Raw genomic sequence first — 20558 nt, 5'->3', positions numbered from 1 at the left:
GGACCCTATGGATAATAGATGAATTAAAGAAGTGCTTTGCAGTAACCATTTGACGAGAGGGTGACGACAAAAAGAACTTGAGGAAATGCCCTTTAGGATCCTGCTTAGGGCCAGGATCTGTCTTTTAAGGGTATTGGGCTGGAGATCTTGAACTAAGCCATCCTGAAGAAAAGCTAGTACATCTTCAACAGAGACTAAGAGGAGTATCTGAGCGAGTAACTTTGGTTTCAGTGTTGCAAAACTGTCCATAGGGTCTCATAAATCATGTTTGTGGAGACAAGGCAGGAGACCAGCATGGTCTGGATTACTGCAGGGGAGCAACCTTTTCCCCAGCTGCTGCCATTCAATCTCCAGGCATGCAACTGGACCCACACCAGATCTGGGTTGACAAGTAGGGATGTCAGAGAATTTCGCCACGAATCTCGGAGGCCGAATGCCAGCACATTCGGCCCCCTGAAATTGGTGGCGGAACGGTCTGCCCCCCCCCCAACGGGACTTACCTTGGGCGAATCTTCCTGGTGGCGGCAGTTCGGCAGCGGTTCGGCGGTGGCGGCTGCAGCGGCCGGTCTTCCGACCGGCTGCCGCCGCCGCCACCATTTCCAGTAAAAAAAACAAAAAAACGTGATGGGCTACGTAAAGATTTACATAGCCTATCACGGCTAGATTTTTAAAAAATACCGTGATAGGCTACGTAAATGTTTACGTAGCCTATCACGGCTGATTTAAAAGAAAAAAAAACACACGTACCTTATTTTGACACGTCTTAGTCTACGTAAACATTTACGTAGACTAAGACGGCGAAAATAAGGGGAACGCAAATAGCGTAGCGTCTACGCTATTTGAGTTCCCCTTATTTTCGCCGTCTTAGTCTATGTAAATGTTTATGTAGACGAAGACGTGTCAAAATAAGGAACGCAAATGGCGGCGCCCATGGGTGCCGCCATTTGCGTACGCGCGGTTTTTTTCTTTTAAATCAGCTGTGATAGGCTATGTAAATATTTACGTAGCCTATCACGGCTGACTGCAGGGGCGCAAACGGTGGCGGCTATGGCCGCCTCCGTTTGCGGAGCCGGCTGGCCAGGATTCGGGGGGGGGATGGAGCGCCTCCCCCCCGGCCAGAATTTCAGGGGGGGGACGGAGCGCCTCCCCCCCGGCCAGAATTTCAGGGGGGAGATGGAGCGCCTCCCCCCCCCACGAATGTCACCCTTCGAAAAGGTAAGTGACTTTCGTACATCCCTATTGACACGGCCCTGAAACAGGTCAGCTCTGGGAGAAAGAGACCAGGGCTCATCTACACTGAACTCTAAAAGGTCTGACAACTATTCTCTCTGTGGCTCGCATGGAGCCACTGCAACTACTTCCATCTCAAGTGCTTTCACTTTGTGCAGAACCCTTAGGGCCTAAGGCTTAAGAGAAGGGGAGGAGAGGGAAGGCAAGGTAAACAGGAGCCCTTTGGCCACTGAACTGACACAAGCAGGGGTCATTTCTGCCTCCGTTTCTTGTGACCTGAAGAAGTAAGGTGCCTTGGCATTGCTCACAGTTGCAGAAAAGTAGATGACTAAAGAAACTCCATGCCCCGAATCTGTTAACATTCATCTTGCAAATGTCTGGATGGAAAGCCCATTTCCCATGATCCAACTGGCTGAGCCAATGTCTAGTGTCCCATGAATATGCTGTGGTGCAATGGAAAGCAGATTCTCCTCTCCTCAGATCAGAAGGAGGGATATCTCAAGATGCAGACTGAGATGTGGCACACCCAGGGAATGATATGCACTTTGGGGATACTGTTGTTAGTTCAGACCAGGACATGCTGGAGGCACACCCTGTCTGAGAAGGCCTGAAGAGCTAATCTGACTGCCCTCAGTTCAAAGCAGTTGATGGACTGGGCTGCTTCCTCTTTGGTCCACATAGACCTTAAGCTACCAGCTCCTGGCAAGAAGTGCAGCCACAGAGGCTGGTAGCCACAGTAACTTGGACACACAGAGGCTGCTTCAGGGGCATTCCCCTTAAGAGATGGTTGACATTCAGCCACTATCAGTCTTGGACCTTTGGCACAGTAAATAATACACCCAAGGACCTTTATGAAGATTGGACTTGCTCTGTGGCATCATGCTCAGGAGGTGGGAGATTGCTGCCATAGTTCTATGGTGTTTGTCCAGATTCCAACATATTGGAGAGAGGAAGAAAAAGGAAAGGTTCCTCCTGTGCAAGCGCCGAGTCATTGCTGACTCCTAGAGGGACGCCGCTTGCGCTGGCGTTTTCATGGCAGACTATAGCGGGGTGGTTTGCCATTGCCTTCCCTAGTCGTGACTACCTTTCCCCCAGCAAGCTGGGTACTCATTTACTGACCTCGGAAGGATGGAAGGCTGAGTCGACCTGAGTCGGCTACCTAGGACCCGGCTTCCGCTGGGATTGAACTCAGGTCATGGGGAGAGTTTTGGTTGCAATACTGCCGCCTACCACTCTGAGACTGAGGCCAGAGTAACTTTCTGTGCTGTTTCCAAGATCCATCTGTTGGAGGAAGTCAGTTTCCATTTGTGAAGCAAAAATTGCCGTTGGCCTCCGATTGGTAAAAAAATCCCAGTGTCAGTTAGGGGAGGGCTTACCTATCTGTTTCCTGCCATGGTGAGATTTGGAGCCAGATGGTTTGTTGATGAAATGGGAACTCCACTGTGAATGTTTTGCAGTACTTTGGTCTCTGTAGCTAGTCATGGTCCTAAAGAACAAAATCAATTAGAGGCCTCTTACTTAGGTTTAGGTGCCTCTTTCTTTAGGGGGGTTGCAAAGAGCCTTATCTTTTGTGTCTACTAGATGAGTAAGGGATTTTTCACAAAGCTTTCCTCTCTTGAACTGTAGTGAAGAAGCTGGCTTTAGATTTCTGGTCAATGTTCCAATGCTTGAGCCACAAGCTTCTCCAGTCTACTTCACTGCAACTACCCCCAAGGTCAGACCTGGCAGAAAGTTGTAAGTAGTCCACAGAAGAATCTGCGATTAACTCTTCTGCCCTAGTAAACTTTTAAGCTTTCTGGGAAATGCTTGGCTCCAGTGGAGAGCTTCGATAGCAGCTCCTTTGCCCCCAAAGCAGAGGCTCTCGCTAGGATGGCATTAGCCAAGGGAACACAAATACACAGGACTTTATGAAGCCCTGTGGAGCACCACATTTTTGCGGACTCCAGATTCTCTAATAGCCTCTTCGCTTTGGGTTCTATCATCCACAAAAACTTTTAGTCTGCTCATGTTGATAGAGTCTGCATCTGTTGATACAGATTATATATCCTGGGTTCGCCCTACTTGTACAACTTTGGTGATAAAAGGACATAGAAAAAGCCTTGATTGGGGAGAGAGCCAGAAAAAGGGAGTGCCACTCTCTGCTTCATATCTTCTCTCCCCTTCATATCTTCTCTCCCCAAGTTACCGCAAGGGCTGTGAAAGGCATTCTGCCAATTTGTCCTCTCTCTGATGGAGTTTCAGGAAAAGGAGACAGGCTGTGCTGGGTCCCTTAGAGGGACAGCACCTCTCCCAGAGTTCAAAATCCATATGGGAAAACTCCACTGGAATTCCCGTAGGATTAAAGTCTTGGCCAGGAGACAAACCACACCCCTTGGGGCCTGTATGATGGAAGAAATGGGATGAGCACTGGCTCCTGCAAAATCTGTAAAAACGCTTCCTGTGTTTTCCTCTCCGCACAGGAGCAAAAGCTGACGCTTAAGCTCAAAGAAAAGGAGGGGCCATTGGGCAAGTTGTATTCTCTCCTCTGCCTATGGACTTTCCTGCCCCATTTCTGGGAGTGGACAGCTTCCACCTCCTTCATTGCTAACTGCTCGAGTAGATGCAGTAAATCAGGACAAACAGCTCCACTATTTTTGGAGGGGGCATGTAAGGTTTTCTGTCTCCACTTACCCCCACTGTAGCGACACCAGCTTCCTCCCCATGGCTTTCTGCTATATTGCAGAGGGGTTTTGTCTTGACAGTGTCTGAGGCACTGGCAAGCTGGTCCACCATGACTGAACTAGACTTCTGCTGCCAAGAAGTGCCTGGATATTGCATCATTACCAGGTCAATGGGTGAGGAGGTGAGCCATGGGATAAATTCTAGCTAGCTTCAGCAAATAAAAGGCACCAAAACAAGCACAACTTTCCGGGTGATGTGTGTGAATAGGACAGACACGTGCCAAGGAGAACATTGACAGCAGTGTTACCGGGCCTCACATCCTAATTTGGAGGGGGTGGGGTAGGTACCAGTGCATCCTGTGGTGAAAACCCTGAACTTTTCCCCTTCCTTATCATAATCTGGAATGGGGGAAGGGGGAGAAGAGGGGAAACAAGGAAAAAAGCTCTTTTTAAGGCTCTCTTAAGGCTTTTTAAGGCTCATAAGTAACAAAGAAACCCACTTTCCGCCAGAAGGCAGAACCAAAGACTGAATCAGAGATACAGTCAGGGCCAGAAATATTGGAACAAGGATAACTGTTTTGGCAGTTGGCCTCTGTACACCACCACATTGAAGTTGAAAGGAAACACATCCAGATGGGAGCGAAGTCAGGACTTGCAGCTGTTATTCAAGGGGCTTGACAAAAGTGGGGCACGAACCATTCAGGAAGGACAGCCAGTGGCATACACCCCCCCCCCCATTGTTGGTGGCTCATAAGTAATGGAACAAACCAACATCATTTCAAACTTAAGGATCGCCTTTAATACCTGGATGAAAATCCTTTGCAGTCAATGACTGCCTGAAGTCTGGAACCCGTGGACATAACCAAATGCTGAGTTTCCTCCCTTAAGATGCTTTGCCAGGCCTTTACTGCAGCTGCCTTCAGCTGCTGCTTGTTTGTGGGTCTTTCTGCCTTCAGTCTTGTCTTCAGTAAGTGAAAAGCATGCTCTATTGGGTTGAGATGAGGTGACTGACTTGGCCACTGAAGAACATCCCACTTCTTTGCCTTGAGAAACTCTTGGGTAGCTTTTGTTGTATATTTTGGGTCATTATCCATCTGCAACATGAAGCGGCGTCCTATCAGTTTGGCAGAATTCGGCTGAATCTGAGCAGAAAGTATAGCCTTATACACTTCAAAATTCATCCTGCTGCTTTTATCAGCAGTCAGGTCATCAACAAACACCAGTGACCCGGTTCCATTGGCAGCCATACATGCCCATGCCATAACACTGCCTCCACCAGGTTTGACAGATGATGTGGTATGCTTTGGATCATGAGCTGTTCCTTTCCTTCTCCATACTTTTCTCTTCCCATCATTCTGGTACAAGTTAATCTTGGTCTCATCAGTCCAAAGAATCTTATTCCAGAACTGGGCAGGCTTTTTTAGGTGTTTGCTGACAAAGGCTAATCTGGCCTGTCTGTTCTTGAGCGTTACCAGTGGTTTGCACCTTGTTGTGAAACCTCTGTATGTACATTCATAAAGCCATCTCTTGACTGTAGATGTTGACAATGATATGCCTACCTCCGCAAGAGCGTTGTTGACCTGGCCAGATGTTGTGAAAGGGTTCCTCTTCACCATGAGCAGAGTTCTGTGATCATCCACTGTAGTTGTCTTCCGTGGTCTGCCTTTTGCTGTTGCTGAGCTTGCCAGTTAATTCCTTCTTTTTCAGGATGTGCCAAACTGTTGTATTGGCCACTCCCACTGTTTTTGCTCTCTCTCTGATGGGTTTATTTTGTTTCCTCAGCCTAATGATGGCCTCCTTCACTCACATGGACACCTCTTTGGACCTCATGTTGGGGATTCCAGTGAATAGCTACCAAATGCAAATGTAACACTCAGAACCACCTCCAGGCCTTTTATCTGCTTGAGTGGTCATGGGGTACCCAGGAAACAGACCACACCTGGCCATGCAGCTGCTTGTCAGCCATTCATCCCATTACTTATGAGCACCAAGGATGGGTGTGTATGCCACTCTACTTCCTGAATGGTTGGTGCCGCACCTTTGTCAAACCTCTTGAACTACAGCTGTAAGTCCTGACTTCACTCCCATCTGGGTGTGTTTCCTTTCAACTTCAATGTGGTGGTGTACAGAGGCCAACTGCCAAAACAGTTATCCTTGTTCCAATATTTCTGGCCCTGACTGTACCTCTCCTCTCTGGAAAAGTCAAGTCTTTGGCTGTGGCATCTAACTGAAGAGTTCACCCTTTACTGCCTGCTCTCCTACAGGGTGAACTAGGAAGAGGGGCTCAAACCGTAGCTGAAAATATTTAGGCTGGAGGTTAGATGTTTTAACAAAATGGTGGGACAGAAGAACTTTGTCTAGGCTTTATGGCATCTTCAATCTCTACCAGATGGGTATTGACATTCTAAAAACGTTGACAAGCCTGGCAGAAATTCAGTGCATCTCTCATTGCTAACATTTTCTACTAGAGAAATATTTGATCACTCATAAGTACAGACAAAAACTGCTATGCTCCAACGTGTTTCCATAATGATTTATGCATCGCTATTTATTCAGGAGTGCTGCACTCATTGTGTTTGCTGATCTGGCAAATAAAATACTTTGCACGTGCAATCTGTCTCCTTCTCAGCTGACAGGCATGCCTCCCAGGAGATGAGAGGTCATGGTAAATGGTGACCTCATCTCCCACTGGGAAGCATGCCTACTAGGTGAGAAAGACTGCCTTGCATGCAGATATTGGTACTAATTAACACTACTCCCCAAGCACTTTGCTTAGGAAGCAATGATGGGAGTTCCCAAAGCAGTATACTACATTTCACCTAGGTAGCTGATGGCTCTCCAGTGGGAAAGGGAAGGTACCAGTGGCTAGAGGAAAAACAGCACCCTAGGCACTGCTTTGGAACAGATCACTCTGCTTAACAGTTGCAAATACCTTCAAGCAAGGGGAGAGAGGGAGAAACCAACCCTCCATGGCTGATCTGCTCAGGACAGAAGAGTCCAACCTTTCCTGATTGAAACTGGCCATTGGTGTCTTAAAGATGGAATGAATTCTATTCACATGCCCTTACAGATGGAGTACAGGGAAAGCGGAAGACAAATTGACACTTCACCCACCAAATTTGGCATACTGAATCCAATTGCATCTCAGGTCAGTTCTTTATACTGTTGTCACATTTCCACAAGAAAAGTCTCCCAAGTACTTGGTACATGAGTTTGCTATGCATGTAATTGTACCAGCTAAAAAAAGGAACTATTTTAAGAATTATAAAAATTAGTAATTGACTAGAAAAATGCACACCCAATGGTAGGAATGTGCATAGAACAGTTGCTGGGTGTTGCTCACTTCTGTATGCAGACTTTCATTCTTGATCCTTTTGCTTCCACATCTATTAAACATGGCAGTTTGTGCCCCTTTTTTCACTGTGTGTGGGTTGCCAGGTGTGCAAATAGGTCTAAGACTGGGATAATGGCTACTGCTGTGTAAAAAGCAGGGGATGTGTGCAGCAATAGAAGGCTGCATGGTCCACATACATTACCTTTACCCCTCTCTCAGTTTTCCACTGGTACCTTCCCCCAAGCACATGCTAACGAAGCAACTCAGGAGGCAGCAGCTTCTCAAACATAAGGACAATATTTTTTCAGGAGAGACTCTGGATACAAACAGCAGACATTAGAAATGGTACCTGGATCCAAAGACAAAAATCTGACATTGCAGGCTCTAAAACAGCAAGATATCCTGAAAAGGAGTCTAGACATACAGGAAAGCTACAGAGATAGTAGTTGAAAAGTCCATTCATAAAACTTTTATTCCACTTACATCAACTTAATACACATGTTCTTAACAGTTATGCTTAGATTGTTCATGAAAATTTTCAGGAGACATTAAACAAAGCTAGCCATCATCTCAAGTTATTTCCCTGTTAACTATTTTTACAGCACATGCATGTTAGGCAAAGTATCAAAAAAAAATCACAAAAGCAAAACCCTAAAAAAGTTAAATACATGGGTTCGTTTTACTGCTGTGCTCGATATACAGTGTAATTATGGATATCAAGCATTTCATTTTTACTGCATCTTTACTTGTACATTTGTTCTTAGGTTGCCTAAACCATTTAAATACAAATAAATTGTGTAGCAAAAATAATGAAAGCAACAGCAGGTAACTTTACAAGTAATGGAATGTGAACCATTTCTGCCCTTCCCTAGAGAAAGTTCATTGGGTTAGCAAACCACCTTAAGGAACACTTTTCAGCTGCAATCAAAGATGTATACTTGGACTGTAGATTCCACAGATTCACATGATTGACATGTAATATCCATGGGACATTAATTTTCCTTTGCTGTGTGTTCCACCTTTGAAGTACCCACATTCACTACACCTGCGTGGTTGCAACCAATCATCCATTTTTTACCACTGTGACAGACCAATATGCAAGCAGTTTTTTCTTTGCTCAACATAGGAAGCTGTTTAACATTGGCTTTTGTGGGAAGCCACAAAGTACCAAGAGTACTATGCCAAACATGTAAAACTTTTATAAAAATTCCACATCCCTATATTGGCCACCTTGGATGAACAAAAATTCCCCAAATGTTAACTGGCTCTATTCCCCTAATATTAAACATAAAACCACATGGGAAATATAGAAATCCAAATAGAAGTAACATAAACCTGTCATAAATCGTAAACAAAAACTATTTGTGGGACAGCATGGATGACAAATGGTCTACTGTGTAAATTTTAGAATGAGGCAGACAAAAATTGGAAGGCTGGTTAATTCTCCCCTCCTTCTCCTGCTTCAGCTTCGTCTCCTTGGGTATCTGATGTCCACAACTGTTTAAAAAAATACAATCATGTGTTACTGATTACAGCTTTAGTTGTAAGAACTAGTATGAATAAGCAAGTACTTAAGGGGATAGCTTTCCTTATCTCAAAAAAAGGCACTCTTTCAAGAGCTACCAAACTGAGTGAAGCAAATCCATACTACATATTTTATTCCATAATTTGACTTCATAATTGACCCTTGGCTACCTGGTAGCATTAAAGTGCCACTCAGAACCATACTCAAGACTGCTTTCTCCTTGCTTGTATAAAGTGCTTTGCTTAGTAAAAGTTATCCAAGTACTTACTGTCAAATTGTCTCTCAGTAACTGCATTATTAGTGTGCTGTCTTTGTATGACTCTTCACTTAACGTATCAAGTTCAGCAATGGCTTCATCAAAAGCCTACAGTTAAAAAAAAAAAAAAGTATATTTGTACCTGTAAAACTTGTTTAAGGTGTTACATTCAGTGTAATAATCAGACTATAACTCACAGTCTTTGCAAGGGAACAGGCTTTCTCCGGAGAATTCAGAATCTCGTAATAGAACACAGAGAAGTTTAGAGCCAGTCCTAATCTGATAGGATGTGTTGGCTGCATCTCTTTTTTGCTGATTTCAAAAGCTTCCTGATATGCCTGTTGCGACTGCTCCACTATCCCTTAAAAACCAAAGAGTAAACACCAGGTTAGCAGTTGTGTTTGAGTATGTTCCACACAAGTACAGACTAGGATTACAGGACAAGAACTGTGTATGGTTTCAGAAAATGGTATTTTAGAAGCTATAAGTAATATTTTCCCCCAATATACCAATGTTTAGAAAAAAACCCCACACATATATACCCTTGTCTACCATTAAGGAGCACTGAATTAAAGAACACTAACACTGAAACTGTCACTTTGTACAAGCCAATTATAGACATATTTAGACATTTGACTAGCTTTAGTATTTACATAAACACGCTACTTACAAATGATTTCTAGCACATATGTTTTCAGGTTCAAATCCTGCAAATATGCAAAGAGACTGTACAAGGTTCAAAAGGATTCTGATTAGTATGCCACAAGGGGCCACTAACTACCCAAATGGCTGAGGAGCAGCTTTCAAGGAGTAACAATGTTGGGCTGAGGTGAAGAATGCCAGGAATCCTACTCTTCCACAATTCTGGGTAGTACTAAGATCTCCTAGCAGTTGGTCCTTGCCTTCACAGCAGCAGTTTTTTTAAGTGACATGGATAGAAGAGAATGAATTTAAAGATAGAGGCCTGATTCTACTCTTTTAATAAGCTCAGTACTTTGTGTTAACTACATGAAATGCTATGTCAAAAGCAACACTGAAAAAATATGCAAGTATAAAAACGTGAAGTGGCTAGTAACTGCACCACTGAAGACAACTTGAATGACAACCACACTGCTGCAAACAAGTGAAACTCTACACTGTAATTCATTAACAGGAAGACAGCATCCAAGCCACAAGGAGTAATAAAGTTCCTCTACTGGCAACTGAGATAAAATCCACAGTTTTGCCTACTGATATATGAATGAGCTCATGTAACCTGCAAAAGTTTATTAAATCACACATCGCTTGATAAAGGAGCATGGCTAGCCCAGGTAAGAGGAAAGTTATGGAGATATGGTAATAATCAAGTATTTCAAAGGATGGCACAATGGTGGAGAAAAGGAAAATTATTAAAATGGTGATTCCTCAGCAAGGTACACACAAAACATTTTCATATAGTGAACAGGAGAAGCAAGAGCCTTCTGCCATAGCCAATGAGTGACAGAAGATGTATGCTGGAATGGATTACCTAGATCAGAACATCTGTTTTTAAAGGCATTGAACGCTGCTATTACCGATGCCAAGAGGAATTAAAATATAGGTAGCATTCTGAACAGCCACACTGTTTGATGCTCACATGAGGGCAAGTAGCAAATGATGCTTCCAATCTGCTTATCCTCCCAACACTGGTCTCCAAGCTCATCCTGACCATTTAAAGCTAGGACTGCCAGCTGCATTTCATGATCTGGAGAACAGCTCAGCATTATGGTGGCTATGAAAACCCAAAACACAGAGGATAGTACGCAATGGGACCATTGCACTCCTCCTGATTTTGTTGTGCCAGCTGGACCCAGCATTTGTGCAATGGAGAGTTGGGATTTCATAAAGGAGCTCTGAAAACAAGCTGAAATCATTATTTCTGGATCAAGACTGGTCAGCAGACCTTCCTTTTGTGAGCTCTGCTGGATTGTCCCAATCCAGAATACAGTGTTTCTTCTAGTTTCGGGTTGCTTTAACAACCGCTAGCTGCCTGCTGTGCTAGCGTGGGTCCCACGGGCATAAGGGCAGCATAGGATGCTGCTCATAGAACAAAAACCTGAACTGTGTGTTTTTGTCTTCAGTTCCTGAAAGGCCACACTCCGCAACTGACACTGACAGATACAAAGTGACAGCTTAGTAAGGTTTAATTTTGGGGATGGCTGTTTATAAGTGCTCTTCCTAGGTTTGGAAAGTGAAGGACAGCCTGGGTAACCTAACAAACTGGAGTAACAGAATGAAATTGTGTAATACTAATTGCAAAATTATGCATTTGGGTTTCTCTTAGATAATATAAATCTTTCACCGTTTACAAAAATCAAAATTTGTAACTAGTTGGAAAATTAGGAAGACCATAAGGTAACTTTCTCAAGGTCTTCCTTGTTTTCCAACTGACAACAAAAATTATGATTTTTGTAAAAGGTGAAAGGTTCATCTTATTTCAAAAGGAACTCAAATGAATAACTATGCAATAAGTATCACAATTTCACTTCATTACTCCTTTTTGCAAAAAAAGAGTCAAGTTAATTTGGGAATATATTCAGTGAGGTATTTCTAGTAACAATAGGGAAGTGTTGGTAATCCTGTACAAAAGCACTAAAGTCATCTCAAATTCTGTGCTTAGTTTTTTACCACTGTTATTAAGAGTGAGAAAGTGCAAAGAAGAGCAACCAAGATGATCACGCAAGTTCTCCATTCCGAGTGAAGAGTAAGAGGACCTCAGTTTGTTAAGATTAGAAAAAGGCTGAGAGAAGACGTGCAATAGCACTCTTGCACAACTAATGCAGATAAAAAGTAACTGAGGATAAAGGTCATCCAAGGATACAGTTGGGGGTTTAAAAATTACAAATTGGATCTTAAAGAGAGTTTTGGTGCAATCCTATCCTTGATAACTGGGGCATAACATTGCTCCTCCTTCCCTTATACCAGCATAATTTGACATTCCACCATTGTATTCTTGTCTGTGCAACTGTAACCCCAGTTGTAACTATGAAAAATGAGGAAGCAGACAAAGTTGGGGGCATGGGGAGTTGTGTGCTCTGCTTAGCCAGGATCCTATCTTTCATAGCCAAGTCACCCCTCTCCTGCCCGTATGAAGTTATGACAGCAAACACAGCTGCTAAGTGAATACTCCTGAAAAAACTGGGCATGTTTAGCCTTGAGAAGAAAAGACTGAGGGGAGATATGATAGCGCTCTTCAAGTACTTGAAAGGTTGTCACAGAGAGGAAGGCCCGGATTTCTTCTCGATCATCCCAGAGTGCAGGACATGGAATAATGGGCTCAAGTGACAGGAAGCCAAATTCCGGCTGAACATCAGGAAAAACTTGCTGTTAGAGCAATACGACAATGGAACCAATTACCTAGGGAGGTGGTGGGCTCTCCCACACTGGAGGCATTCAAGATGAGGCTGGACAGCCATCTGTCGGGGATGCTCTGACTTGGATTCCTGCACTGAGCAGGGGGTTGGACTCGATGGTCTTATAGGCCCCTTCCAACCCTACTGTTCTATGATTCTTCCCCCCCCCATAACCCAAAGTGGCATACATAAATAACCCTCCTCCTCTCAATTTTATCCTCACAACAACCACCCTGTGAGGTAGGTTGGGCTGAGGCTCTATGACTGGCCCAAAGTGACCCAGCGAGCTTCCATGGCCGAGTGAGTGGGGACTAGAACTCGGGTCTCCCAGCTCTCAGTCCAACACTTGAACCACTACACTACACTGGCTCTCAATAGATAATCAGGACACTACAGCTCAGGTTTATCACTTCAGTGAGAGCTAAGCCATATTTTTCCTTGCAGGGAAAGAGGCAGAAAATACACAGGGGAACAATCAGGGACTACAAATGGGACTACACTGCAACTCTGTCCAATGGCTGGGTGAGAACTGTCTCAACAGCAACATACTGACTTCTAGCACCTGAACCACCCCACCCCACCCCGGCCATCTAGATATGAAGGGAAATACCAGTTGAGTATAAAACTGGTCTCGAGGAGGTGGGGGGAGGGGGTGATATGGGGTGAGGCTTGCAGAACTAGAAGGTATCTGGGGTGCAACCACCTCTGTGTTACTCAACTCCTAATGAATTACCTAGGACACAGGAACCATCTCCTATAGCTCCTACCATTACCAGGATTCTTTCATGTCTCCACAGGAATAGAGGAAAGGTCTCTTCTATACCATGCGGATCACTGGTTGAGGCCCCAGTATTAGTGATTAGCTGGAAGTTAGCTGCTCCTATGTGGTGTTGCCACCTTTTGGTTCTAGTAGGTTCAAGATGCTTGATATACTAGTACAACTCAGCATAGGGATATACCAAGGCCGAAGAGGCACCTTTTCTTTACGCAGCTTTTATAGGAACAGAGGAGCTCAGCTAGAACAACATTGCCAACTCATTCCTCCATGTTGCTTTCAAAATTCACTCCACCACCGAGGCTCTTCTTCTTTGACAAAGGGGCTCCATTCACTCAAACTGTGGTTTACAAGCTTCAGTCAGGTAGTCACTGAAAGGGTGATTTTGCTCACAAAAACAGGCATATCCATATTAGAAATGGAATAGTATGGCTATTAAAATATGCATTATGTGCTTTAAGTGGAATGCACTGACCCCTAGCAATTTCTGTCTGTGAAAAGACAACTTCGAGAACGACTGCTCTAAAGCATAATAAATCTTAACTGGTGGATGAGAAAAGCAAGATTGAGAAGGTGACAATAGAAGTGTACATAGATTTTAAAAAGCCACTGAAAGTAAATTGGATGTGGATTTACTGGACAGGCAGCTGCACATTAAGATTTAGGGGTTACAGTTTAATTATTCATGTTTAGAGGACAAGACTAGTAAAAATTTAGTTTTCCTAACAAAGAGTACTGCTTGTAAGACTTAAAGGAAACTACTGTTCCACTCACAGTATTTACAAGGTTTGAACAGATTCAGAGGCGAGCTACAGTGATAATACAAGGGTCTAAAGATAAGGCCTAAGAATGCTGAAGAACTGGTCATTTTTATCCTAGGGAGAAGACAACTAGGGCAGAGGATAGGAAATTTGTAGTATTTGGAAGGAACAAGAGCATGAGTTGTTCACTGTATTTGGTGAATAAGGCAATAAAGCAATCATTTAAAAAAAAAAACTATAGGGAGATATAGAGCAGACATATGAAAAACTTCCTATTATAGTAGTTCAGCAATAAAAGATGCCTACAGGTTCAAGTTTTGGAATCTTGGGAGTTTTTAAAGACAAGATTTGAAGAGCCATGCTATCAAACTAAAGGCCTATCTAGTCGATCATTCTGTTCCCACAGTGGCCAATCAGATGCCTAAAGACAGTCCACAAGCAGACCATGAGTGCAACAGCACTTGTAACATGCTCCCCAGAAACTGGTATTGAGAGGCGCTCTGTGTTTATGCACATGCATGCACACCCTTTGCAACCCCAACCTCACCCAGAGAATATATTCCTTTCAAATACCTCCCAGCCACCAAGTTCCTGTCATTTCCAATTGTAGGTAGATGTAAGAAAAGGCAGGTTTGCTCTGTAAATTAACTGGATGGGAGGGCACTTCAAATATCCCTTTTACTTCAAATATCTATCAGCATCTCAACCTCTGCAGCTTTTCTCTATTCGAGTAGGCTGAACCTGTAAGGATGGTGGTGTCAGGAAGGATATAGTTCAGAATAAGCTGAGGTTTGCAATGTATGCTAAAACAACAAAAACTGTTTCTTTGGCTATGTTACTAGCAAGAAAAGGAAAAAAAAACAAGGAAGGGGTAGGTCTGCTGCTTAGAGAAGACAACGAACGTCATGGGAGAGAAGGCAGAACTACTCAACTCCTACTTTGCCTCAGTCTTCTCCCATGAGGGGAGTTGTGTTCAATCTGTTGTTCTATCAACAAATGATAAAAGGAGGGACTTCCAGCCCCAGGGTAGGTAAGGAGATAGTTAGAGAACACACAGCTACTTTAAACTGGTTCAAGATTCAAGAACAGATCAATTACATCCTTAAGTGCTGAAGCAGCTTGAGGATTTTATTTCAGAGCTGCTGTCTGTAATCTCTGAGAATTCCTGGAGAATAGGTGAATTGCCAGAAGACTGGAGATGGGCAAATGTTGCCCCCATCTTCAAAAAGGGGAAGAAGGTGGATCCAGAAAACTACAGACCAGTCAGCCTAATGTCAATACTGGGCAAAATTCTAGAACAAATACAGTCAGGGCCAGAAATATTGGAACAAGGATAACTGTTTTGGCAGTTGGACTCTGTACACCACCACATTGAAGTTGAAAGGAAACACACCCAGATGGGAGCGAAGTCAGGACTTTCAGGTGTAATTCAAGGGGCTTGACAAAAGTGGGGCACTAACCATTCAGGAAGTACAGCCAGTGGCATACACACACACCCATTGTTGGGGGCTCATAAGTAATGGAACAAACCAACATCATTTCAAACTTAAGGATCGCCTTTAATACCTGGATGAAAATCCTTTGCAGTCAATGACTGCCTGAAGTCTGGAACCCGTGGACATAACCAAATGCTGAGTTTCCTCCCTTAAGATGCTTTGCCAGGCCTTTACTGCAGCTGCCTTCAGCTGCTGCTTGTTTGTGGGTCTTTCTGCCTTCAGTCTTGTCTTCAGTAAGTGAAAAGCATGCTCTATTGGGTTGAGATGAGGTGACTGACTTGGCCACTGAAGAACATCCCACTTCTTTGCCTTGAGAAACTCTTGGGTAGCTTTTGTTGTATATTTTGGGTCATTATCCATCTGCAACATGAAGCGGCGTCCTATCAGTTTGGCAGAATTCGGCTGAATCTGAGCAGAAAGTATAGCCTTATACACTTCAAAATTCATCCTGCTGCTTTTATCAGCAGTCAGGTCATCAACAAACACCAGTGACCCGGTTCCATTGGCAGCCATACATGCCCATGCCATAACACTGCCTCCACCAGGTTTGACAGATGATGTGGTATGCTTTGGATCACGAGCTGTTCCTTTCCTTCTCCATACTTTTCTCTTCCCATCATTCTGGTACAAGTTAATCTTGGTCTCATCAGTCCAAAAAATATTATTCCAGAACTGGGCAGGCTTTTTTAGGTGTTTGCTGACAAAGGCTAATCTGTCCTTTCTGTCCTTGAGCGTTACCAGTGGTTTGCACCTTGTTGTGAGGCCTCTGAATTTACATTCATAAAACAGTCTCTTGACTGTAGATGTTGACAATGACATGCCTACCTCCGCAAGAGCGTTCTTGACCTGGCTAGATGTTGTGAAAGGGTTCCTCTTCACCATGAGCAGAGTTCTGCGGTCATCCACTTTAGTTGTCTTCCATGGTCTGCCAGGCCTTTTGCTGTTGCTGAGCTTGCCAGTTAATTCCTTCTTTTTCAGGATGTTCCAAACTGTTGTATGGCCACTCCCACTGTTTTTGCTCTCTCTCTGATGGGTTTTGTTTCCTCAGCCTAATGATGGCCTCCTTCACTCGCATGGACACCTCTTTGGACCTCATGTTGGGACTTCCAGTGAACATCCACCAAATGCAAATGTAACACTCAGAACCACCTCCAGGCCTTTTATCTGCTTGATTGGTCATGGGGTACCCAGGAAACAGGTCACACCTGGCCATGCAGCTGCTTGTCAGCCATTCGTTCCATTACTTATGAGCCCCCAACAATGGGGGTGTGTGTATGCCACTGGCTGTCTTTCCTGAATGGTTAGTGCCCCACTTTGGTCAAACCCCTTGAATTACAGCTGAAAGTCTTGACTTCGCTCTCATCTGGGTGTGTTTCCTTTCAACTTCAATGTGGTGGTGTACAGAGGCCAACTGCCAAAACAGTTATCCTTGTTCCAACATTTCTGGCCCTGACTGTAATTAAATAGTCAGTTTGAGAACTTCTGGAAAATAATGCATCGATTAGTAGGAACTAACAGGGTTTGTCAGAAATAAGTCATGACAAACCAACCATATCTCCTTTTTGGATAGGAGTTACTAATTTAGTTGATGGTGGGAATACCATGGATACAGTGCATGGATACCACCTGACACAGCTTCTCATTATATCCTTGTTGACAAGATGGTAAACGCTGGTTGAACACTACTACTGTTAGGTGGCTCACCAGCTGGTGGTTGAACGATCATACTCAATGAATGCTCATCTGAAACTAACAAGACAAAATTCAACAGAGATATATGTAAAGCTTTACATTTAGGTACAATCCCTAGGCACAAGTATAAGATGGGGGCAACCTGAGCTGGCAGCAGTATATATGAAAAGGAAGTAGGCATCTTAGTGCATCACAAGCTGAGTAAGAGCCAGCAGTGCCATGCAGCTGCTAAAAAAATCTAATGCAATCTTAGGTTGCATTAACAGAAGCACAATGTCCAGGTCATGGGAAGTAATTGTTCTGCTCTATTCTGCTTTAGTCAGGCTGCATTTGGAGTACTACGTCCAGTTCTGGGAACTACATTTTAAGAAGGACACTGACAAACTGGAGTGTGCCAAGAGAAGAGGGTTCTGGAAACAAAAAAGTCCAGTCAGGAACAGTTGAAAGAGCTGGTTATGCTTATCCTAGAGAAGACAAGAATAAGGATCAACATGATAGCAGTTTTCAAATATCGGAAAGGCGGTCATGCAGAAGATGGAGCCAAGTTGTTCTCTGTTGCTCCAAAGGGCAGGATGAGAACCAATTAATGGAAGTTGCAAGGAAGCAGATTTCAGCTAAACATTAGGAGGAAGTTAGTTATCAGGATAGACTGCATGGGGAAGTGGTGGGTTCTCCCTCTGGAGGTATTTAAGCAGAGGCTTGATGCCATCTGTCAGTGAGGCTATAGCTGCATCCTGCACTGAACAGGGGGTTGGACTAGATGATCTGCAAGATGCCTTCCAACTCTGATTCCCGAGCCCCACTTGCAACTAGCTACTCACCTCCACCTTTCTAAACCACAATGAAAAAAGGCTATGATTAAGATGAGAAACAAAAACAAACAAATAAACAAAAAGACTGGGTTGTAAAGCGGAGCTGCTACAAGGAAGGAAGAAAAATCAGGAGTGGGTGTCTTTGGGAGAGAAGGCAAGACTGTTGCCTAGTACCCAGGTTTTGAAAACATGCTTGTTGGGACTTCATAAGAAAGTAGGGGCAATATTTAATTTTCAAGAAGAGACCTGCAAAGGACACAGACTTATAGGGAACAATGTAATACATGCTATTAGTCCTTCTCCTTAACAGGAAGGGCAGCCTGCCACTTGATGGGAGGCAGAAAGGCACTCTGTGTGTGCTGAGAGCACTTCTACTATATTCTTGCTGGCTAGAAGAAATAAGATTTGGCTACTAAGCCCAGACATAGTTTGTGGACCCTTGGACAGATCCCATTTGAAGCCCAGTGTAGTGTCTTGCTGGATTAGATCTTACTCCCCTTCCAATATGCCCTTGACCTCTACTTCCAGACCTTTGTTGCACTGTTACTTTGCCCTTACATCCCTCTTTGTACTGATGTGTCTGAACTGGCTTGGTTCTCTCTGGCTCCTCATCATCCAGTGGAAAGGTTTACATGATCACAGAGAGAAAATAAGCCACAGTGGATTACTTTCCCTCTCCACGCATGCCAGTTATGACTGTTTAGTAATTACCCTCACCAGGTGCAAGTTGTCATGATGTCTAAACCCAGCAAGGCTGGCTGGCTGGGGTGGTTTACAAACCACTCCCAAACCCTACAACAAGCCATGGGTGAACCTGGTCAGTATCTCTTTTTTCTATCCACCTCTCCCTCCTCTGTGGCGCATCTCTCACTTTTTCCTGACTGGCTAGCCCCTTGGTCTCCCCCCTCCCGCCCCCCAATATCTGGATCTGGCCTTAGAAACCCACCACTTCTCACCCCTGCTGGCCAACTGTTCCTCAACTTGCTGCTGGCCCTGGTGTGTCCGCAAAGGCCATATCTAATGTTATCAGCAGGCCCCAGGACTTGCAGTCACAATCTAGCTTAGTCCCTGCTGTGACACGGAACCCTGACAGTGGAATTATAGGCACAGATTGTTCAGAGCTCTATTTGTCACTTGAGATCAGTTGCTGCCACACTTTTGGTGTGGCAGCACCAACTATTAACAGCCATTTAGTTTTATTAAGGGATGCAACTATTAACAGCCATTTAGTTTTAATAAGGGATAGAGTCCTTTTTCACTAGCACTAAGAGCCTCAATTGCACTACTGTGTTATCTTACAAAACCTACCTGAACTCTAGGGAATACTTGTCCAGCAAAGGATACCAGTCGTGTCAGAGTACTTCTGCGGCAAGCCATAAAGACAATCATACAATAGCAAGAGGCCTATGCAATGTACTTTGACACTCTGTTGCCTAAACAGTACAGTTTTGCCACTTAAGATTGCTTGTAACAGTCCAATTATATTTATTCATGTGTCAATATAAAAATCAAATCCTTTAGGCCAGGGCCTTAAAGCAAAGATTCCAGAACCATAGAATACAAAACATATTTATTTTCTTTTTTGACCTGTAACACATCAACAGCCTCACCAGCAGTTATTGTCCACTCAACACAAGTTCACTGGAAGTTAGACAGACAAAAAAGCCAACACACTGTACCTTTCTTGTCATCACCGGCAGCAACCTCAGCCAAATAACGGTAGTAGTCGCCTTTCATTTTCAAATAGAAAACTTTGCTTTCCGCTTGCGAAGCATTAGGAATCAAGAACTTTTCCAAAAGAGACTGTAATTGAGAACAAAATATAGTTGGGAGGCTATACACACTGAAATTACTAGAGAATTTTTAAATGTTTGTTAGCCTCTGGCTGTTAAAATTCACTATATTCTAGAAAAATATTTTCTCATCAATGGAACCAATAGAAATCAAACTATTACAAAATGTGAAGAGTAAATGCCGTTACTCTACCATTGCAAATTAACCCACAAAAGTTTCTAGCACACACTTTGCTTACTACCTTGTCTGACCATACATACCTATGTTAAGCATGTTTGGACTAAAAAAAAAAAAAACTACATACAAGCCAAATTTTGTAAAGCCTCCCTGTTTGCCCACCCAGAGGCAATTTTTACTCACCATAGGTCACCAGGCAAGTAGCTATTCACTAGGTTGCACAGTTGCCTTGTCTGCCAGCCAGTCCCCTCTTCAGATAACTGAAAGCATATTGTTCAGAAGCTGGTTGACATAGTAGGGGTGTGGGTAGCTACTCTCATTCCAGTCTAGCAGTCTGATCCAATACTGCTATAGTATCAGCAGTTATGCAAAGAAGGGGGATCAGATTCATGGAACTTGGCTTCATTGGCTTTTTTAAAACCCTGGAAGACAAGGGCTTATTACAGGGCTCAATAGTTTAGTGTTGTGCTGGCACTAGAACAGGGCTGCTTCAATGAGCTTTAGGCTGTGATGCAAGGCACCAGCCTTACACTGAAGAATAAAGTAAAGAGCAGTAAGTACTGCTGCTCTCTTAGAATTAAGTGGTATATCTTCAAAATGGATTGTGCCTATTGCTACTATTTTTATTTTGGTAGTTTCACTTGATCCCCACCCCACAGTTCAACACAACTGCCA

The 20558-nt window shown here is 43.7% G+C and overlaps 1 protein-coding gene across 2 annotated transcripts in view; it reads right to left on the bottom strand.

Annotated features, from left to right (window-relative positions):
- Positions 1-2452: 2452 nt before the first annotated feature.
- Positions 2453-20558, bottom strand: part of YWHAZ (tyrosine 3-monooxygenase/tryptophan 5-monooxygenase activation protein zeta) — a 31882-nt gene continuing 13776 nt past the window's right edge. For both annotated transcript variants that reach the window (XM_084849039.1, XM_084849040.1), the window contains exons 3-6: positions 19592-19715; positions 9203-9366; positions 9018-9113; positions 2453-8721 (exon numbers count right to left, since the gene is read on the bottom strand). In XM_084849039.1, the coding sequence (XP_084705165.1) occupies positions 8662-8721; positions 9018-9113; positions 9203-9366; positions 19592-19715 (444 nt within the window). In that variant the 3' untranslated portion in view covers positions 2453-8661. The remainder of the gene's footprint in view (positions 8722-9017; positions 9114-9202; positions 9367-19591; positions 19716-20558) is intronic.

The sequence above is a fragment of the Heloderma suspectum genome, chromosome 4 (assembly GCF_057233095.1).
Source record: "Heloderma suspectum isolate Gila_16-S chromosome 4, 16-S_ref, whole genome shotgun sequence".
NCBI lineage: Eukaryota > Metazoa > Chordata > Lepidosauria > Squamata > Helodermatidae > Heloderma > Heloderma suspectum.
Note: the sequence above shows the minus strand (reverse complement) of the source record. Positions and strands in the feature narration are given on the sequence as shown.